General features: G+C 40.7%; 3 protein-coding genes across 3 annotated transcripts; 1 reads left to right on the top strand and 2 right to left on the bottom strand.

Annotated features, from left to right (window-relative positions):
- The first annotated feature begins 576 nt into the window (after positions 1 to 576).
- agt (O-6-alkylguanine-DNA alkyltransferase) lies at positions 577 to 8,040 on the top strand. The gene is given in 3 exon segments (XM_067769042.1): positions 577 to 847; positions 1,307 to 1,684; positions 7,907 to 8,040. Coding segments are annotated over 3 exon segments (783 nt in total).
- LOC137245755 (RING finger protein 37) lies at positions 6,777 to 9,990 on the bottom strand. The gene is made up of 2 exons (XM_067776916.1): positions 8,960 to 9,990; positions 6,777 to 8,896 (listed from the first exon to the last, which is right to left on the bottom strand). The coding sequence occupies exons 1-2, from the start codon at positions 9,662 to 9,664 to the stop codon at positions 8,123 to 8,125; spliced, it is 1,479 nt and encodes a 492-aa protein (XP_067633017.1). The 5' UTR covers positions 9,665 to 9,990; the 3' UTR covers positions 6,777 to 8,122.
- Positions 9,991 to 18,424: 8,434 nt separating this feature from the next.
- Positions 18,425 to 19,103, bottom strand: mRpS18C (mitochondrial ribosomal protein S18C). Its single transcript, XM_067776929.1, has 2 exons — positions 18,969 to 19,103; positions 18,425 to 18,906 (listed from the first exon to the last, which is right to left on the bottom strand). The coding sequence occupies exons 1-2, from the start codon at positions 19,000 to 19,002 to the stop codon at positions 18,515 to 18,517; spliced, it is 426 nt and encodes a 141-aa protein (XP_067633030.1). The 5' UTR covers positions 19,003 to 19,103; the 3' UTR covers positions 18,425 to 18,514.
- Between the last annotated feature and the right edge of the window lie 1,219 nt (positions 19,104 to 20,322).

Consider the following 20,322-nt stretch of genomic DNA (forward strand, 5'->3'; position numbering starts at 1 on the left):
TTTTGGGGTGCAGGACAGTCGGTAGTGTGGTGCGATTGATGTGGCACCCCATTTAATTTGCCATAAGCTATCATCCGGTGGCAAAGAGCCTGAGCCAGATAAATAATTTTGCATGTTGCATTTAACAATGATTTGAGGCAGATAAATCCAGATAGAAGGCTGGTTCAATTTGTGAGCCAGATAATTTGTTAATTACTTATCTTTAATTTGGCAACGCTGCCTTTAATAAACCTACTTTTTCAAAAATAGTAGTCGCTGCTTAGCCTTTCGCCGTATGAGTTAAATGAAAAAGAGCGGCGACATCTGCCTATCACATTTCACGTGTGCGAAAATATCACGACATATGCTCTTCAAGTCTCTCAATGATCCAGAGCATTCCCGTGAGAATTGAGTGTGAGCCGGAGCTGTAAAACTCACTGGATGACGGCAATATTCATCTCGCCTTTCACCACTCACCATACATAGATAAATAAAAAAATGTTTTCTATATTCACTGTCTCTGTAAAATTTCGACCAACGGCCAGCTTCAGGAAACTTGACGAATCACATTCAATATTTTTCTGATGATTTGCTAGGATGCTTAATTAAAAACGAGTTGTACTTGATACACTTGGAAGCAAAAGACCAAGCAAAATCTCATATGGTCTTGTACAAACGCCTTTCAGTAAAATGGTACTTGGACTTGTTAACGACTCGAAACAAGCGATCTGCCATTTACACTTTGCTGAAAGCAGCGCTAAAGGCAAAGAAAACGACCCAGGGTACAATGAGACACCAGTGCGCAGACACTGGCCTGGTGCATTACTTTTAGAAAACACTAAACAGGCCCAAAAGATAGATATATTTGGTAAAAGTCTAGTTGAGGGGTCGACTGCTAATACGCTACCAAAAATTCGAGAGAGGTGTGAAACGACGCGTCTTGACATCAGTATCCGAAGGCGGAAAATGAAAATTTTAACTAGTTCAAAAGATATTAACGAAAAACCGAAAAATGACCCGCGGGTCCCTCCGAAACCGGAGGTGGGATCCATGGTATTTTTGCCCAGAACACTGGGTGGTCCAACACCGGTTTGGCGACCAAAACTATATCCGCACAAAACACTTATGTTCACAATTTTTTTTGTGGGTACAACAACATTACAATAACCACATGAAAATCAACAACTTCAACTGCAAATATCTCCGGACAGAGATAAATGTTTTTTTTTCGCCATCGGATAATTGTTGTCGAGGTCAATGCGCGTCTTTTGACACCTCTCTGGATATTTTTTGACACGTATTACTTAGCAGTCGACCCCTCTACTAGACTTTTACCATATATTTGATGATGAAGAAGCCACAATCAATGTTATAGTGGCGGGAACACCATTTCATGAGTTAGTTTGGAAGGAGCTTTTAAAAATTCCGTCTGGTTAGAAACGTACATATGGCGATATAGCTAAACGAATTGGAAACCCGAATGCCGTTCGTGCGGTAGGAACTGCAGTAGGTAGTAATAAAGTCGCTATAGTTATTCCTTGCCATCGCGTTGTATCCAAGAATAGAGAAATTAAGTATGCAGGAGGCAAAGATCGCAAAATAAATTTGCTGAAATATGCAGGGACGGAAAATAATTATTTTTTTTTCGGAGTCGAAAAAGTCCAGGTCAAAAAATTGTCCTGGGTGAAAATGTTGGAGTTCCCAGGTATCCCTATAGCAATATCATGTCGAATCATGCATCGTTTTTATTTTTCGAACTTTTTCCATAAAAGTCCACATATAAAAGTAAAATCTGTATTTTTATTTTTTGAGTCCGATAGAACTAATTAAACTCGGACTTTTAAAAATAAAAGTGCCGAAATAAAAGTTAAATCAAGACTTTTATTTTTTAAGACCGAAATAAAAGTCCCGCTTGATAACAAAGAAACGGCTGCAGCACTTCCCTTTGCAATAGTGGTAGCTGGTGGTATAGAGATAATATTCTGGCTTACCACTTTAAACAATTTTTATAAACAGATCTCGGGACTAGTTTGGTAATCGCTCCGAATTTATTTGCGCCAATTTAAAATCATCATTCACCGGGTGCTTGTAATTTAAGAGTTCCAAATATGATAGAAAAATTTGATCATATAGGAGACATTCTGAGATTGTTATTAATTTAGTGTGAACGCACAAACCACCTCTCGGTATAGGCACCGCTTCCATATCCACTGCTAAAATGTGCAAGTTAACAACAAAAACAGAAGTCTGGCGTCTTCAAGTGTAATACATAGCACATCTATAGTTTATTAGGTCGGAATTAAAAGTGTATAGCTTTTATCTGTTTTAGATACAACAACAGGTTAAGGTATTGCTTGTCCAGAATCAACTCCGGCATACGTAATGCATACCCTGTATGCGATGCATCTCCGCATGACATCAACCATCTTTTCAACTGTACTGTGAAACTTACGCCGCTAACAGAAAAATCCCTATTGTCCAAGCTCGAAATTTAGTTTCCTGGGACATCCGTTAGATAACTCTGACGATCCGTAAGCGGGTTAGGTGGTTAGAATATACCCGCCGTATATATAGCTTCTCCAAAACCAATTGTCAACCTCACCTATCGGTGGCGAATCCTGTTTCATTAACAGCCGAGGCTCTGGCAACCCCGAACTCCTCATGTATCTAGGGGCTGGGAGGGCGGATGGCGTAGAAGGTCGCATGTGGTTATAACAAATCGTTCCCGAGATGGTCGGGCTAGCACCTTAATGGTGCTATGGTACCGGATCTGCATCCGGCAAAGGACCATCTACATCGATAACACTCCCCAAGGCCTTCGCGAGAGCAGAAATGGAGGCGGCCTCGCGTTTATCATACACCACTCTGTGCAATATCATATATTTGATCCCGAGATCGACCGCAGGGACAGTATATTAGAACGCCAAGGATTATCTGTCCGGTCGGGCGATGCAAACCTAGAAATCATCAACATCTACATTTCTCCTGGCACCTGTTGCCCCAGTGGATACCGCCCTAATATCAGCGCCGTACTCACTGGCAACAATCGCATTATCTTATGCGATTTCAATGCCCATCACGATCTATGGCATTCAAACTTGCGGGTGGATGGACAGTAGGGGTGAGATGTTGGCGGATCAAATAGAAGAAACGACGTTCTGCACAATAAACGGAGACGCCCCCACACGTTTGGTAGGAAGCTATCACAGTTCGGCGGATATTTCAATCGTGAGCGCAGAACTCGTAAACTGCGTCAACTGGCAGCCGATGGTAACATTGGCATCCGACCACCTGCCTATACTTATTTCGCTCGAGCGTTCCGCCGACTTCATCGTCGCAGAAAAACGCACTTTATTAACTTTAAAAAAGGAAAGTGGGACGAATACAAATCCTTTACAGACAACCGCTTTGCTGCCCACACTATCCCAACTGATGCCCGCCAAGGGGAGCGTGCTTTCCGTAAGGTCATTGAACCCGCCTCGGCTCGTTTCATTCCCGCCGGTAGAATTCCCAAAATTCGGCCCCACTTCCCGGCGGAGGCCGCAAGTTTAGCGAAAGAACGTGGCCTTATAAGACAGCTCGATCCCGGCGACCCCCAAATAAGGGATATAAACCAACGCATCAGATTGCTTGTGGATGAACACAAGCGGATGAAATGGGAGGAGCACTTAAGCGGTTGTAACCTCTCTGCCGGTGTAGGTAAACTTTGGTCCACCGTAAACGAATCCGTCTAGGCACAATGACAAAGTTTCCATCGCCTTTGGCGATAAACTGCTGTCGGATGCGAAAAAATGCGCGAGGGCTTTCTGCCGACAATATATAATGCATTCTACGGTCGACAAAGATAGATGGAGGGCCAACAGACACGCACATAAACATAAATTCAGCGCGTCACCAATTACCATCACCGCCAAAGAGGTTGAGGATGCCATCGGTCATGCTAAACCATCCAAAGCAGTGGGCCCAGACGGCATATCCATGCCGATGCTTAAAAGCCTAGGGAAAGAGGGTTTCAAATATTAACACATGTATTCAACCTGTCTCTTTCCACCTTTGTCATACCCGAAAAATGGAAAATGGCCAAGGTGGTCCCGCTACTAAAGCCTGGGAAACCAGCTAACATAGGAGAGTCATATCGCCCGATATCTCTCCTATCGCCAGTAGCCAAGACGCTTAAAACCATTTTGCTCCCCTACTTCAAAGCAAATTTGCAGCTAGCCTGCCATCAACATGGCTTCAGAAAACTCCATAGCACTACCACCGCGCTAAATGCCATCAGCACCCAGATAAATTGCGGTTTAAATCAAAACCCCCACCATAGAACAGTACTCGTAGCGCTTGACCTATCAAAAGCTTTTGATACGGTCAACCATGGCACGTTACTGCAAGACCTGGAAGGGTCTACCCTTCCCCATGTCTTAAAAGGTGGACCGCAAATTATCTGGGTGGTCGGCAGGTATCGGTGCAATTTAGAAACGAAACATCAAAACCAAGAAGAATTGAATAGGGGGTGCCACAGGGTGGTGTCCTATACCCACTTTTGTTTAATTTCTACATATCTAAGCTACCTTCGCCACCAGAAGGAGTTACTATCGTTTCCTACGCCGATGACTGCACAATAATGGCCACAGGCCCAAGCCCAAAGATCGATGAGTTTTGCAACAGAATAAACGGCTACCTCCCTAATCTCTCCAGTTTTTTCGCCTCGCGAAACCTGACATTATCACCGATTAAATCCTCCGCGACCTTATTTACAACATGGACGTCCCAAATGTCGACCAATTTGAACATCTACGTCGATGGCACTACGCTACCGACTGGCCGACACCCCAAAATTTTGCATATGGTCGCCAAGCCTAAAAATTACCCACTGGTATAAGCTACAGGTCTTTGTTGTCACCGCTACCTGCTGCACAACTTTATGAAGTTGTAACTTATTTTATTTTTCATATATCTGACATAAATCGATCATGAAATAAATAACTAAAACATTTTAAAAGCTTGCAGGTAAATTGTAAGCGGTTGTATAGGCGAGTCTGCTGGTTGCAGTTGAAGCACAATTATTTTTATGCATCAGCATAGCTATCGGAAAAATATTAACATGAAGCTAAGCACAGTATGTTGTCCACGTTTGCAACTGCGCAAAGATATAATATTCAAAGGATCTACAATTGTCCTTACCTATTTAGCGTATACGGCTTATCATATGGTCCATCAAGCCGTAAAGAAAGGTACCTATGGACAGTGAAAACAAAAGATAAAAAAGAGATTTATCAAAACGAGGCAATACAGTCCACACAAAAAAAAAAAAAAATAATAATAATAAACAAGCAAAAAATATTTCAAAACAAAGAATATTAAAGAAATAAAAAGCACAAGAGAAGAAAAACATTTTAAAATTCATAAACAACAAAAAATACAACATACAGTATAACTTTCATACGGCTCGGTCGATTCGCGCCATCGCAGCTACAATTTGTTGAATAAATAATTTCTATACCTTCATTAAAGTTGGAAATCGTTTTTCTTTTGATTTTATTTTCGCTACGATTGTTCGAGGTGAGTGCAGTGAACAGTGCAAAAAATGGCTAAAGTTATATATTATACTGCGCTCATAACCGCCACGGGCTGTCTTCTTATGTCCCCAGAACACCATCTACATAATGAGGTGAGAATACTCCCCATTAGGGAGAGAAATGAGATACTAACCAAGCAGTTCCTGTTGAATACCCAGAAACCTGGGCATCCGAAAAGACATCTGATTGATGAGCCAACACCGCCTAGGGACTTAAGGAGTCATCTCCGTAAGCATTTTGAGGAAATACGGCACCTGAGAACTCAGCTGTATGAAGCAAAAAAAACACAAGAAGGTCCTTGGTGACCTCCACAAACAGGCGTCGGACCTTTATGCCAGGAATTGCCCGGTGAATCCAGTACTCAAAAAATAGTACCCAAAACTTGCGAAAGAGGAACGCATACTCCCCAAGGAAACGCGAGTCACTCTGGCTCAACTTCGTTCTGATACTGTAACAGGTTAAACTCTTACATATCTAGAATCAACCCCGACATACAAAATGTATGCCCCGCTTGCAATGTGTCCCCACATGACACCAACCATCTCTTTAATTGTAATGTGGAACCAACGCCCTAACACCCCTTTCATTATGGTCCACCCCTGTTGAAACAGCAAGTTTCCTTGGACTCCCGTTAGAGGATATTGATGACAATTTGTGATCGGTCGCAGCTATTAGGTGGGCGAAGCATTGCTACAACAACAACAACAACAGCCTTCGGGGAGTGTCCTTATCGCTACAACAAGATGACTTTGACGACAATTTGTGAGTGGTCGCACCTATTGATTTTTTCAGTGCGAGTTTAAACCACAGTTAAATTTGAATAATTTTAACCTTGCCACTTCGTTCGATGACATAAAATTTTGCCACCCAAGTCAGCTTAAGCGGCCGAAGTAGCAGGGTTAAAATCTAGTCAACTTTACCGTAGTTTAAACTGCACTGAAAAACAGGCCATTAATACAACAATACAATCTGGCAAAGGGCAATCAACTTCAAGAGGTTATGAGTATCCCCGGACTTCCGAATTCAATACCCAACGAACTGTATATTCAGTTATGAGTACCCTCGATTTACCAATACCACTATCAATCAGCGAGAAAATACTGGACATAGATGAGCTCATGAAGGTCGTAGATGTTCAAATTTAGGAAACCTCTCTGATTATTTTATGAATACGAACAGTTGATGGGGTTCATCGCTGTAAAACAAAACTAATTCTTTGTCGTATAATCATATTTTATTTCATGTAAATGTATTAAGTATATGTTAGTTTATATATGTATGTAGTTATATACTATAAATGTACGTATGTATAAGCATATGAATGCAATGTATTTTACTTGTAATATGACTATATGATTAGTGACTATCTCAAGAGAATATTTGTATCCATTATATGTATGTATGTTTCTAGATATCGTGACATCATTTTTATTAAAAGTTAATCAAACATTCATCTCTTAACCTCATAACTCATGATTCTGGTTCCATATTATAGAAATATAAACACATATCTTCCGATTGTTTATCTGCTTACATCATCAATTCAGCTTCAAAATAAATAAACTTTGAATCTAAAATACGTACATGATTTTCGGGAGTATAATCTATGTAAATATGGAGATATTTTAGCAGACGAATTTTCAGTGCACGCAGTTTACAAACTATTTTTTTTTAACATGAGCTTCATACAAATGTCAATTGTTTTCTAGTATGCACATCTGACATACCTGTTTACAATTATGACTCAATTCGACAGAATGTCTGACGAGTGTAGTATTCCCTTATTAAATTAAATATGATCAGAAACTCAAAAACTGTATAATTATATTTAAAATATTCTTTTATTTTAAAACCAATTATGCAGCTATTTTCCCGGAATCGTTTCGACCCGTGACAGCCATCAGTTAGACAAGGTTATGTGTATGACTATTTATTCAAATAAATGACGTTTTCATTTCCAGCCATGTTGAATGTGGGGTTGCATATTTGGAATCTTACCAATACAAATAGTTACATAACACAAAATATGATTAAACCTTTTTATAGTGATTAAATAATATTAAAAACTAGCCTGAGACTAAAATAACTATTTATGCTGACACATACAGTGGCGATCAAAAGTGAATGCCTTGTTTGTTCATTTGTATGGTAATTTATTTTGATAATAAGAATCGATAATTATGGACTCTTGTTTTGACCGCAGCATTTATATTTATTTATTCCTGTTATAAATCGTTGGGGTAAGGTAATATTAAAATGATAAGATTATGAACGTAAACGTATGGGCTACAAGATCACTTCTTATATAAAAGTCACTTTAACATTTAACCACATTTTTTATGTTTTTATAGAATTTTTCGATTTTTTAGAATTCGTTAACAAATCTGCACGTCTTTTGCTTTCAATATGCACTAAATATATTATTGCCATGGATTTAATGCTACCAACGATTCATAGCAGTACAAAAATTTCAACGAAATGTTAAAAAATAGAAAATAACATTTTAATCAGTTCTATCGTGCAAATTATCGATTAACGTATCTTCCAGATTCCTAAATCTACAATGCTTACAATTTATGATAACGTTCAACATCAGTTGTACGAAATCTGGTCTTACATATGCACATTTCTTCCTTGGTCAAGTTTACAAGGCATGCACGGCATACAAGATGTCGGCATGTTAGTATTTCATATGAAAAATCCTCTGTATTGCATCGTATACAAGAAGCTATTTTAATGTCTACAGGTGGGCATGTATATCGTGTCGCATTTTGTAATGCTTCCTGTATAGCATTATGGATACCTGATGCCGTGGTTGTGGAAGATGCCACTGTAAACGGCATCGGGTTGGTTGAAAATGATGACGAAGTACATGATGATGTCTGCGTTGAGGTAAGCGCTTGTGTTTCCAATCGATATGATGAGGTGTTGCTGAGTCTAGCTCGCTTTGGTGGTAGTATTGGCGATGACAATGTTGCGGTGGCAGAAGCCTGAGATGAGGATTTATAATATGTCGTTGAGAGAGATGAATAAGTTCCTGCTGTTGAAGAGTGTCTTTGACATAGACTTGCAAATTGCGACGCGTGTCGATTTTTGCTACGACGAACAAAGGAACTGCCAAGAGAACGTGGTACAGTTTTGAAGTGTTCGGAATTTTCCATAAGGAACTTTTCTATGCGTGCCTTAAGGGCGAGGTTAAGAATGGCTTTACGATATGAGGTAAATTCAAGGCCTGTAAACGGATCCGATGGCAAACGGCCCCATTTGGCCTCCACTTCGGAATGTTTGTCAATAGTTGATTGATCGACTATTTTGCCTGATGGAAGCACAGTTGGAAATATCTGAAATTATTATGTAGAAACGATTAGCAAACGATTTAAACAGAATAAGCTAAAAATATTTACCATTAACTCCCATGTAATTTGATCGAGAAACTCTTCTGGAATTTTTAAAGTTGAATATTCGTTTAACTCTGGTACACGTGAAGGTGAGCGCTGACCGTGATCTTGAGAATTTTGAAAACCATGTGGATTAATAATTTCACTCCATATTGTTTTCATAAGCTCACGATCCGCCTTTTCTAACGATCGTGCTGGCAACCCCCATACTTCAATTTTTCGTAGCAATGGCGGACTTCGCTTGGAAGCACAAATGATGACCTTCAGACTGCTAGCGTTGGAAAGCAAACGGTGTGCTGTTTTAAAGAAAAATGTTTTTTTGTTTTGGGCTTGTGTGGCAGCACTTTCGGCATTACTGCGTGAATTATAATCGCTTTGATAACAAAAGGTGACTGACTCCACACCCTCAGCGAGGTCACGCACATAAGCAACACGCTCCCAAATGCCTTCGAATTTACCATGCAACTCAAAGGCGGTCGAACGTAAAGCACCATTGGTATTCCATAACTTAATCACCTTCACTTCTATAGCTTTTGGAAAGTCAAACACAATTTCTACGGGTGGTTTGGTGACGGCATACGCCATGAACCCTCGTGCTAATTGTTCTGTGTCATCTGCGATTAAATTATTCGCAGAGTAGCCATCTTCGCAAAGTGCTTCGCACTCCACCGACGGTTTTAACTTGGAGCTTAGAAAATTAATCAAACTCATTTAGCACAATGTGAGTAACGCACCAAGGAAAATTTTGTTCAGAAATGCTACTTTTTCACGTAGCCGTGTTAGTATGTTAAAGATGGCGTCGTCGACTTCCGTCTCTATTGTCTGCTTTCAACGAAATTTGCTATTACGACCTCACCTCGTTTTCAACAGCGTTTTTGGCAATTTTCAGCACCCTCTTTATTTTTTAAAATTAATAAAAAAACAAAGAACAAAATTTGTATTAATAAAAGAAACAATGCACTCAATTCTTCCGGGATAGAATTTGTAAAAAGTGTTGTTGCTTCTTATCTTGGCTTGTCAGCTTGTCAGGTGCTATTTTTGACATATGATTGCTTGATCTGAAATAATTGCGTTTTTGATTTTTTTAGGGATGCCATTACCCGGAAAATCGTCAACTATTATTGGACAGAGATTGACATGGTAGATTTCAAGATGGTTATGATGAATAGAGATGGCTTTTGTTAGTAATGGATGCGCCGAACGGGATATTATTCGTTTTTTACCCAATATAATTCGATTTTTGCAGCGCTAACAAAGCTGTTGTGATATTTAAATTAAATTAAATCTTGCGGTTTGGAATATATAATTTAAAAATAAACTTGTGTTCACTTTTCTTTGTGTGTACAAAAAATCATCAAAATTACAACCACCACATGCCAATTACAATTTCTTTTTCAAGATCTCTTGACAGAACCAAAATTTATTACTTCCGTTTTCGGTTTCATGATCCTGGATCAAAAATGCATCTTTTGATACCACTCTTGATACATATACGTTTACGTACAACAAACATTGTTGTTGCATTTGCATGTTAAATGGATAATTAATGGTGACTTATAACCATAAAACCATAACCAGATAAAACAGCTGATAGAACCTACCTTAAGGAAATCAATGTAATCGATTAATGGTGCCATAGCATAACGCTAACGACATAACCAAATCATAGCTAACCAATTGGTTTTGGTTTTTCGCCATATCCATAACCTAAAAATATTTGAGTTGGTGAAATTATTAACTTTTTGTATATTTTATTTATTGATTTGGATACATTTTGACTAAGAGACTTATTTTTTGTGGAATATGTTTGCAATTTTTTGCTTTTTCTTAATTTTTATGAAATTTTCACGATTTTTAGGTTAAGGCACCATTAATCGATCACATTGGAGATGGATGTGGATATGGGTATGGTTGCGACTATGGCATTATGGAAGTTTAATTTAGCCTTAAATCTCTATCCGTATCTGGTTCACGTTTCATTAGAACACAAGGAGAATAAGTGTAGAGGTTGAAACATAGTCACATATTTCAGTTACATCTGAGTATAATGCGTATTGAAATTTAGTAGTACAAATTTTATCCGCAGCAATTTCAGAGGTGTATTTAAAATTTGACGCTTAGCAGTCCATATAAAGTTTAAGCGTAAACGTCTATAGATGTAAAAAAAAACACAGCTATTATGACGTCTAATCTCTCTCCAAATTTTCGTTGTGTATCTAATTTTGAAGCGAATAGAAATTTGTTGTCGACGCTGTATCGAATTAGAAGAAAATTGTTTGATACGTAAGTTTCTTGTGTTTATCTTCTACTTTTTTGCTACCTAGTAAAAATTTCAAACTATTTGTATTAATCGTATATAGTGTATGATGCTTTACTTTTATTAAAAATAATATCCACACAAAAATTATTTAAAAAAAAAGATAATATTTTCATGATACAAAATTGAATAATAATGAAAATTTTTGAATATATAAAAATCAATATTGATAATTAAAATATTGTAAAACATGTTAAAATTACAAAGTTTAAAGTAAAATAACAAAGTTAAAAAAATAATTGAGTCCATATAATTTAAGAACCCTACATATACATAGGTCCAAGGTCGTGAATACAAAACAACTGCTTGGAAGCCTGGTTTCAAAAAGTGGACAAAATCCGCTTAAAACAAAAGGAACTTGCAGAAAGGATCAGGTGGAAAAAATTCCGAGTGCATTCTTGTACCCAATGCTCAGTTGAGACAATCCCCAACGCAAAATCTGAGAATTGTTGCCAATTTCAAACGGGTTGGAATAGACTTGGCTCTTGTGCATTGTTGCAACCATTCATCTTTACTGGATAGTAAGTCCATGAACGCTTATATGGTCATTATCGGGAGTCCAAGGAAACTTGCTGTTTCAACAGGGGTGGACCATAACGAGAGGGGTGTTAGAGGCATTGGGTTTAGGGGATAGAATATACCCGCGATAGGTATGCCTGTCGTAAGAGGCGCTAAAAAACCAGATTCAAGGGGGTGTGTAGCGCAACCTTTTCAGGTTGGCAACGCAATATATAGCTTATCCAAACCCAATTGTCAACCTCACCTTCGAGCGGCGAATCCCGTTTCACTAACAGACGAGGCTCTGGCGACCCCAAGCTCCTCATGGAACTTGGGGGTGGGAAGGGGGGATGGCCTGAAGGTTTAATGTGGCTATATAACGCGTTCCCTGGATGGTCGGGCTAGCACATTAATGGAGCTGTGTTACCGGAGCGTATCGGATCTGTATCCGGCAAACACTACCCAAAGCATTCGGGGAGTAACCTTATCGCTACAACAACAGACGTTGGTTCCAGACTACAGTTAAAGAGATAGTTGGTGTCATGCGCGGACACATTACAAGCAGGACATATGTTTTTTATGTCGGGGTTGATTCTGGACAGGTAAGAGTTTAACCTGTTACAGTGTCTAGATCGAAGTTGAGCTAGAGTGACTCGAGTTTCCCTAGGGAGTGTGCGTTCCTCTTCAGGAACTGTTTGGTCAGCATTTCATTTCTCTCCCTAATTGGGGAGTATTCTCGCCCCATTATGTAGATGGTGTTCTAGGGACATAAGAAGACAACCCGTGGCGGTTCTGATGGTAGTATTTTGGAAGGCCTGTAGCTTCTTCCAGTAGGTAGTCTTTAGGCTTGGCGACCATATCGGCTGGCCAATTGCTTTGTAAGTGGTAATGAGCGTTTCTTTATCTTTTCCCCAAATACTGCCAGGAAGAGATTTAAGGATTTTATTACAGCTATGGATTTTCGGTACAATTGCGGCTGCATGCAAGCTAAAATGTAGATCCTGATCAAATACCCAAGATTTAGGGGTGTAAGATAGTCGCTAGCGTAGTGCCATTGACGTGGATGTTCAAAATGGCGACCCCATATTGATATACCGGATCATACTTAACAGCCTACTTGGTTGCTTGCGGTTCCATGTTCTTGCAAGAGGAATGTAGAGCTGGAGGTAATAGTCTAGTTGAGGGTCGACTGCTAATACGCTACCAAACTGCTATCGCTTCCCAAGGCAGTCGGTTCTATGTACCGGAGCGACTCGGGATTTTTCCCGACCAAGGACTGTCATTTCAGTGTGACCCTATTTAGTTTGTTTCGTCCCTCCCACAAATTGTCATCCTCCCAGCAGCTCCTTGCAGCAGGACTGCTACATATTCTCTTACTCCGGGAAGGTATCGAACCCAATCCGGGTCCGTCTCCTGACCCCGATCATAAGAAATGGTTTTGCTGCATTTGCCAGAAAAGAATCTTTTTAGGACGGTCATACTCTGTTCAGTGTGTCTCGTGCAAGGGATGGTTGCATCAGACAGGTTGTTCTGGGCTTGATCCCAAAACCCGACGTCCACGTAACTTTTATAAATCTTTTGTGGCTCCTTGCTGCTCACGCCCAAGGGCGTCCTGTAGTCTACGCCTAAGCGTATCCCCACTACCTTCCAGCAGCTTCGCTGCTCAGCAAGCCACAACAAGTACCCGCTGCTGCTCGCGCCCCACGGCGCCAACAACTCAAACAGCTGATACCACTCATAACTACTACCTTCGTAGTAGAGCTGGTTGCAATGCTGAGCATCAGCCCCTGCCCCCGTCTTCTTCTCCCCCCCCCCCCCCCTCTTTTCTGGCAGCAATCGTGCAGGTCAGGGAAACAGACTCTTAGTCCCTGCCTCCGTTTGCACCGTATGCCAGCACAGAATATATAGGTTTGCGACATCCGCTCAATGCAGCTCCTGCCTTGGGTGGTGCCACTTTCCTAGATGTTCTGGTCTCCGCGACGGCAACCCCCCGACGGGTTTCATCGCGCCATGTTGCCAGGTCGCAAACCCAAATCATCCGGGTACCCCAATGCTTGTCCAAGGGCGCCCAGTCCCAAGGCCACAACAGCAATTGCGTCCTGGCCTTCCACAACCTAGGCGTAGTCACCCCTCACTTACCCCTAGAGTGGCGGCGTCACCCCTCATGCACTTCAGAATTCTGCAGTTCAACTGTAATGGACTAACTGGGAAGATTACGGAGATAGTCGATTTCATGAAGCGGCACAACATCCGCATTGCTGCGATTCAAGAGACTAAACTCACAGCAAGATCTGCATTGCAGACCTGCTCTGGTTATAATGTCCACAGGAAAGACCGCGAGAGCGGAAATGGAGGCGGCCTCGCGTTTATTATACACCACTCTGTGCAATATCATATATTTGATCCTGGCATCGACCGCAGTGACAATGTCTTAGAACGTCAAGGCCTATCTGTCCGGTCAGGCGATGCAAATCTAGAAATCATCAACATCTACATCCCTCCTGTCACCTGTTGCCCCAGTGGATACCGCCCTAATATCGAGGCCTTACTCACTGGCAACAATCGCATTATCTTAGGCGATTTCAATGCCCATCACGACCTATGGCATTCAAACTTGCGGGCGGACAGTAGGGGTGAGATGTTGGCGGATCAAATAGACGAAACGACGTTCTGCACAATAAACGGAGACGCCCCCACACGTATGGTAGGAAGCTGTCATAGCTCGCCAGATATCTCAATCGTGAGCGCAGAACTCGTAAACTGCGTCAACTGGCAGCCGATGGTAACATTGGCATCCGACCACCTGCCCATACTTATTTCGTTCGAGCGTACCGCCGACTTCATCGTCACCGAAAAACGCACTTTCATAAACTTCAAAAAAGGAAAGTGGGAAGAATATAAATCTGCAACAGACAGCAGCTTTGCTGCCCTCCCTATCCCGACTGATGCCCGCCAAGGGGAGCGTGCCTTCCGTAAGGTCATTGAATCCGCCTCGGCACATTTCATTCCCGCCGGGTAAATTCCCGAAATCCGGCCCCACTTCCCGGCGGAGGCCGCGAGCTTAGCGAGGGAACGCGACCTTATAAGACAGCTTGATCCAGGCGACCCCCAAATAAGGGATATAAACCAACGCATCAGATTGCTTGTGGACGAACACAAGCGGGCGAAATGGGGAGAGCACCTAAGAGGTTGTAACCTCTCTACCGGTGTAGGTAAACTTTGGTCCACCGTAAAGTCCCTATCGAATCCGACTAAGCACAAAGACAAAGTTTCCATCGCCTTTGGCGATAAGGTGCTGTCGGATGCGAAAAAATGCGCGAGCGCTTTCTGCCGACAATATATAATGCATCCTACGGTCGACAAAGATAGACGGAGAGCCAATAGACACGCACATAAACACAAACTCAGCGCGTCACCAATTACCATCACCGCTAGAGAGGTTGAGGACGCCATTGGTCGCGCTAAACCATCCAAAGCAGTGGGCCCAGACGGCATAGCCATGCCGATGCTTAAAAACCTAGGGAAAGAGGGTTTCAAATATTTAGCGCATGTCTTCAACCTGTCTCTTTCCACCTTTGTCATACCCGAGAAATGGAAAATGGCCAAGGTGGTCCCGCTACTAAAGCCTGGGAAACCAGCTAACGTAGGTGAGTCATATCGTCCGATATCTCTCCTATCGCCAGTGGCAAAGACGCTTGAAGCCATTTTGCTCCCTTATTTCCAAGCACATTTGCAGCTAGCCCCTCATCAGCATGGCTTCAGAAAACTCCATAGCACTACCTCCGCGCTAAATGTCATTAGCACCCAGATAAATTGCGGTTTAAATCAATATCCCCACCATAGAACAGTACTCGTAGCGTTAGACCTATCAAAAGCTTTTGATACGGTCAACCATGGCCCGTTACTGCAAGACCTGGAAGGGTCCACCCTTCCCGCATGTCTTAAAAGGTGGACCGCAAATTATCTGGGTGGTCGGCAGGCATCGGTGCAATTCAGAAACGAAACATCAAAACAAAGGAGAATTAAACAAGGGGTGCCACAGGGTGGTGTCCTATCCCCGCTTTTGTTTAATTTCTACATATCTAAGCTACCTTCACCACCGGAAGGAGTCACGATCGTTTCCTACGCCGATGACTGCACAATAATGGCCACAGGCCCAGGCCCAAAGATCGATGAGCTATGCAATAAAATAAACGGCTATCTCCCTGATCTCTCCAATTTTTTCGCCTCGCGAAACCTGGCATTGTCACCGACTAAATCTTCCGCGACCTTATTTACAACATGGACGCCCCAAATGTCAACCATATTGAACATCCACGTCGATGGCACTACGCTACCGACTGTCCTACACCCCAAAATCTTGGGTGTGACGTTTGATCAGGATCTACATTTTGGTGCGCACGCAACCGCAATTGTTCCAAGAATTCAGAGCCGTAATAAAATCCTCAAATCCCTTGCTGGCAGTACCTGGGGAAAAGATAAAGAAACGCTCTTGACCACATACAAAGCAATTAGCCAGCCGATTACGTGCTACGCGTCACCCATATGGTCGCCAAGCCTAAAAACCACCCACTGGAAGAAACTACAGGCCTGCCAAAATACTGCTCTCAGAATCGCCACGGGCTGTCTTCTTATGTCCCCAGAACACCATCTGCATAATGAGGCGAGAATACTCCCCATCAGGGAGAGAAATGAGATGCTGACCAAACAGTTTCTGTTGAATACCCAGAAACCTGGGCATCCCAACAGACATCTGATTGACGAACCAGCACCGCCTAGGGGCCTAAGGAGTCATCTCCGTAAGCATTTTGAGGAAATACGGCACCTGAGAACCCAGCCGTATGAAGCGGAAAAACACAAGCAGGTCCTTGGTGAACTCCATAGACAGGCGTCGGACCTTTATGTCGGGAATTGCCCGGTGAATCCAGTACTTGAAGAAAAATATCCAGAACTCGCAGAAGAGGAACGCATACTCCCCAGGGAAACGCGTGTCACTCTTGCTCAACTTCGTTCTGGATACTGTAACAGGTTAAACTCTTACCTATCCAGAATCAACCCCGACATACAAAATGTATGCCCCGCTTGCAATGTGTCCCCACATGACACCAACCATCTCTTTAATTGTAATGTGGAACCAACGCCTCTAACACCCCTTTCCTTATGGTCCACCCCTGTTGAAACGGCAAGTGTCCTTGGACTCCCGTTAGAGGATATTGATGACAATTTGTGATCGGTCGCGGCTATTAGGTGGGGCGAGCGTTGCTACAACAACAACAACAACAACAACCAAAAATATCGAGAGAGGTGTCAAACGACGCGACTTGGCATCAGTATTAATAATCCGAAGGCGGAAAAGAAAAATTTTAACTCATTCAAAAGATTCAATGGTTTCAAACTTCACCACATGCTTTCGTATATTGCACTTATTGTTGTCTGAAAAAATCGAAGAGATCGGGCGTATATATAGGATATATCCCCCACAACCGATTGTGCAGATAAGAAATTTTTCACAATTTCCCACACCATTTTAGCAGCTAGAAGCTTCAAACTACACCAAATGCTTACGTTTACTGCATATATTGTTGAGCTAAGTGATTCATGGACAAAGCTATTTCATGCAGACCACAAAACCGTGAAACTTTGCATTCTCACACAAAGTACCTACCTATTTTTTATATTATATTTATCTTAAAAATCGTTTAGGCATGTACATCTGTTCACTATATATTTCATATCTTATACAGCTTATTATTTGGATATTACGAATGGGAGCCCCCATTCATGAAAGGTATGAAGTCTTCGGCACAGCCGAAGACAGTCTCGTCCTTACATGTTGTTATTCACTTGGAATGAAAAATATCGTAATAAGAGCGACTTCACACCGGAAAAATTTATTTGCTCTCTCTTTTTTTAATCATGATCTGTTTATTGGTTCATGCACAATACGGGCGATACTTACAACTTGTAGGGAACATATTTTACTCGGGACATATTTAAGACATTTATTCATCAGATCGAATTTGTCAAAATATTTTACAATAAGTTTATAAAAGCTTCCTGAATGGGAACCATATAAAAAATTTTTTAAATCCTTAATTTCTAAAAAACAGTCATAAGTTAATTCAACTCCTTGAAATAGAAGGACTTTTAAATCAACGATCCTGACACTTGTCTCTAATAAATTAGATGTATGTTTGTATTTTTTAAATTAAATTTATTAGCGTCGGATTAAAATTCTTTTGCTGAACAGAAAATTTTCTGTATTAATTTTGCAAACAAAAACTTAAGACGTCCTATCATAGTTCTCTATTTCAAGAATGGAAGAAAAGAAATTGAATATTCCCGTAAAATCAGTAAAGATCACAAAGGGCATGGACAAAGACGACAAGAAGTTGGTTATAAAAATGAATATTCCACCTGAAAATAGCGAGAACGAAGAGGAAAACGCCGAAAAAGACAGTGACTTGGAGATATCAAGAGATGTTTTACTGGAGCAAATTAAAATCGCACAAGAAAAACTCGAAGGACGGAAACAAAATTCAAGAAGGGGCGAGGAACTTAATCGAGCAATAGAGGAATGGAAAGCAGATTTTGCCAGAGCCTTAGAAAAGATACAGGACACATTTGCACTCGTCAAGTAAACTTAAAAAAACAAATTTGTAGATATGAAATTAGCACAAAACGTTTATATTTGGCGGGTGTTATAAAAGAAAAATGTTTTTCCCAAAGTTCAGTAATAAAAAGATTTAGTACTTGTGTGGACGTATGGGCTTTTCGGGATTAAATAAACGAGGATCGCGTAAAAAGTCTATATCTTTATGATAGGTTGGCATTAGAGCACAATTTTGTGCACGTATAATAGCCTTCTCCACTTGCTCTTGTTTTTGTTTACATAAGCCTGTAATATGCCGCCCATAAATACGGCCAGTGTAAGGAGACTGGAACTGTGACAATAATTTTACATTTTTGTAACCGGGCACAATGTTGTGTTTGCAAAGGATACACACTTGACGTTCTTTCTCGAAGGGATTAGGTATATCAATGGGTTCATCCTTGTTTTTGACCGGTGCAGTAAACTTTCGTGCTGTTGGTGTGCAGACTAAAAGTGGGTTTACGCTTGTCCAACCGGTGGCACAAACTAGAACGATAATTTCTTATTGACTTGATATTCCATAAAGAGAATATTAATTCAGAACTTACCGCCACCTGAAACAATTCTAGCAATTTGAAACATTTACTTTAGCTTCTATTAATTATAACTATTTTAATATAACTTTCTTTTGCTTAAATGCCGAACAAAATGATGTTTTGATGAGGAGAACAGCTGTTGCAGAAAATAAACTGATGTTTCAAATATTTGAGATGCAGAGGGCGCGATGAACGAATACTTGAGAGGACAACTGAATCTATTCATTGACAGATGTCGCCGTTGAAGGAGTCGTAAAAATACAGGCCCCTATTATGAGCATTTTTCGATCTTCGATCTTCGCTGGCTATCGAACATCGAAAATCGAATTTGAAATTGGTATTATGACAACTCATCTCTGTCGAAATTTTCGTTGTGTATCTAATTTTCAAGCGAATAGAAATTTGTTGTCGATGCTGTATCGAATAGAAAAAGAATTGTTTAAAATGTAAGTTTTTTGTATTTATGTTCTACTTTTTTACTACCTACTAGTAATTTTAAACTATTTGAATTAATTTTATATAGGTCCAAGGTCGTGAATACAAAACAACAGCTTGAAAGACCGGTTTCAATTATGGAACAAAATCCCCATATAGCAAATGAACTTGCACATTATAGAAATGCAACTTTGCTTGATGCAGCTCAGCCTCCTCGTAATTCAATTTTATTCATCTTTCACAAATACAATTTTCCAAGACATTCAACACCTCTGATAGCACCACGGACACAGTCGGCTGGGCAAGTCCGAGTACATTTTCCTTTCTAACGCTCAGTTGGTTGGATCCCTGAGCACAAAATCGGAGAACTGTTGCCAAAATTAAAAAATATTAGGATTAGACTCGGCTCTTGTGCATTGCTGCAGCAGTTCATCTGTACTGGACAACAAGTCCATGAACGCTTCTTTGGACAGTCTGAAATTTTGAATAAATCTATAAACAAAACTTATAATTTCAACAATTTAACAACTTATTTAGAAAGCTACACTTCCGTGGTGGAATTCACTTCCAAAGGATTTGAAGCATCTCACCCGTCTCCTACTTCTGGCTAGCTCCAGTAAGCTTTCCTCTTCATCTGACGAATCATCAAACTACAATTCCGTTGTAGTCATACTTTTATTTTTAATATTTGCATTTAATAACTAGTTCTGCTTTTGTTTATTTATTTATTTTTTTTGACAGAGTATTGGAAATGTGCTATTGTGAACTTTTGAATTTATCGAAATTCACAATAACGCTTGCCTTCATCGAACACGCGTCGTAATACCGAATGAAAATTCGTTCGATCAGCTCTTTCGACCACAGTCGAACATCGAATTTGTCTCATAATAGGGGCCACAGGTAAAAATTCTTACGTTAAAAATTTTAAACG

The sequence above is a fragment of the Eurosta solidaginis genome, chromosome 1 (assembly GCF_040869045.1).
Source record: "Eurosta solidaginis isolate ZX-2024a chromosome 1, ASM4086904v1, whole genome shotgun sequence".
In the NCBI taxonomy this organism is placed as follows: Eukaryota; Metazoa; Arthropoda; class Insecta; order Diptera; family Tephritidae; genus Eurosta; species Eurosta solidaginis.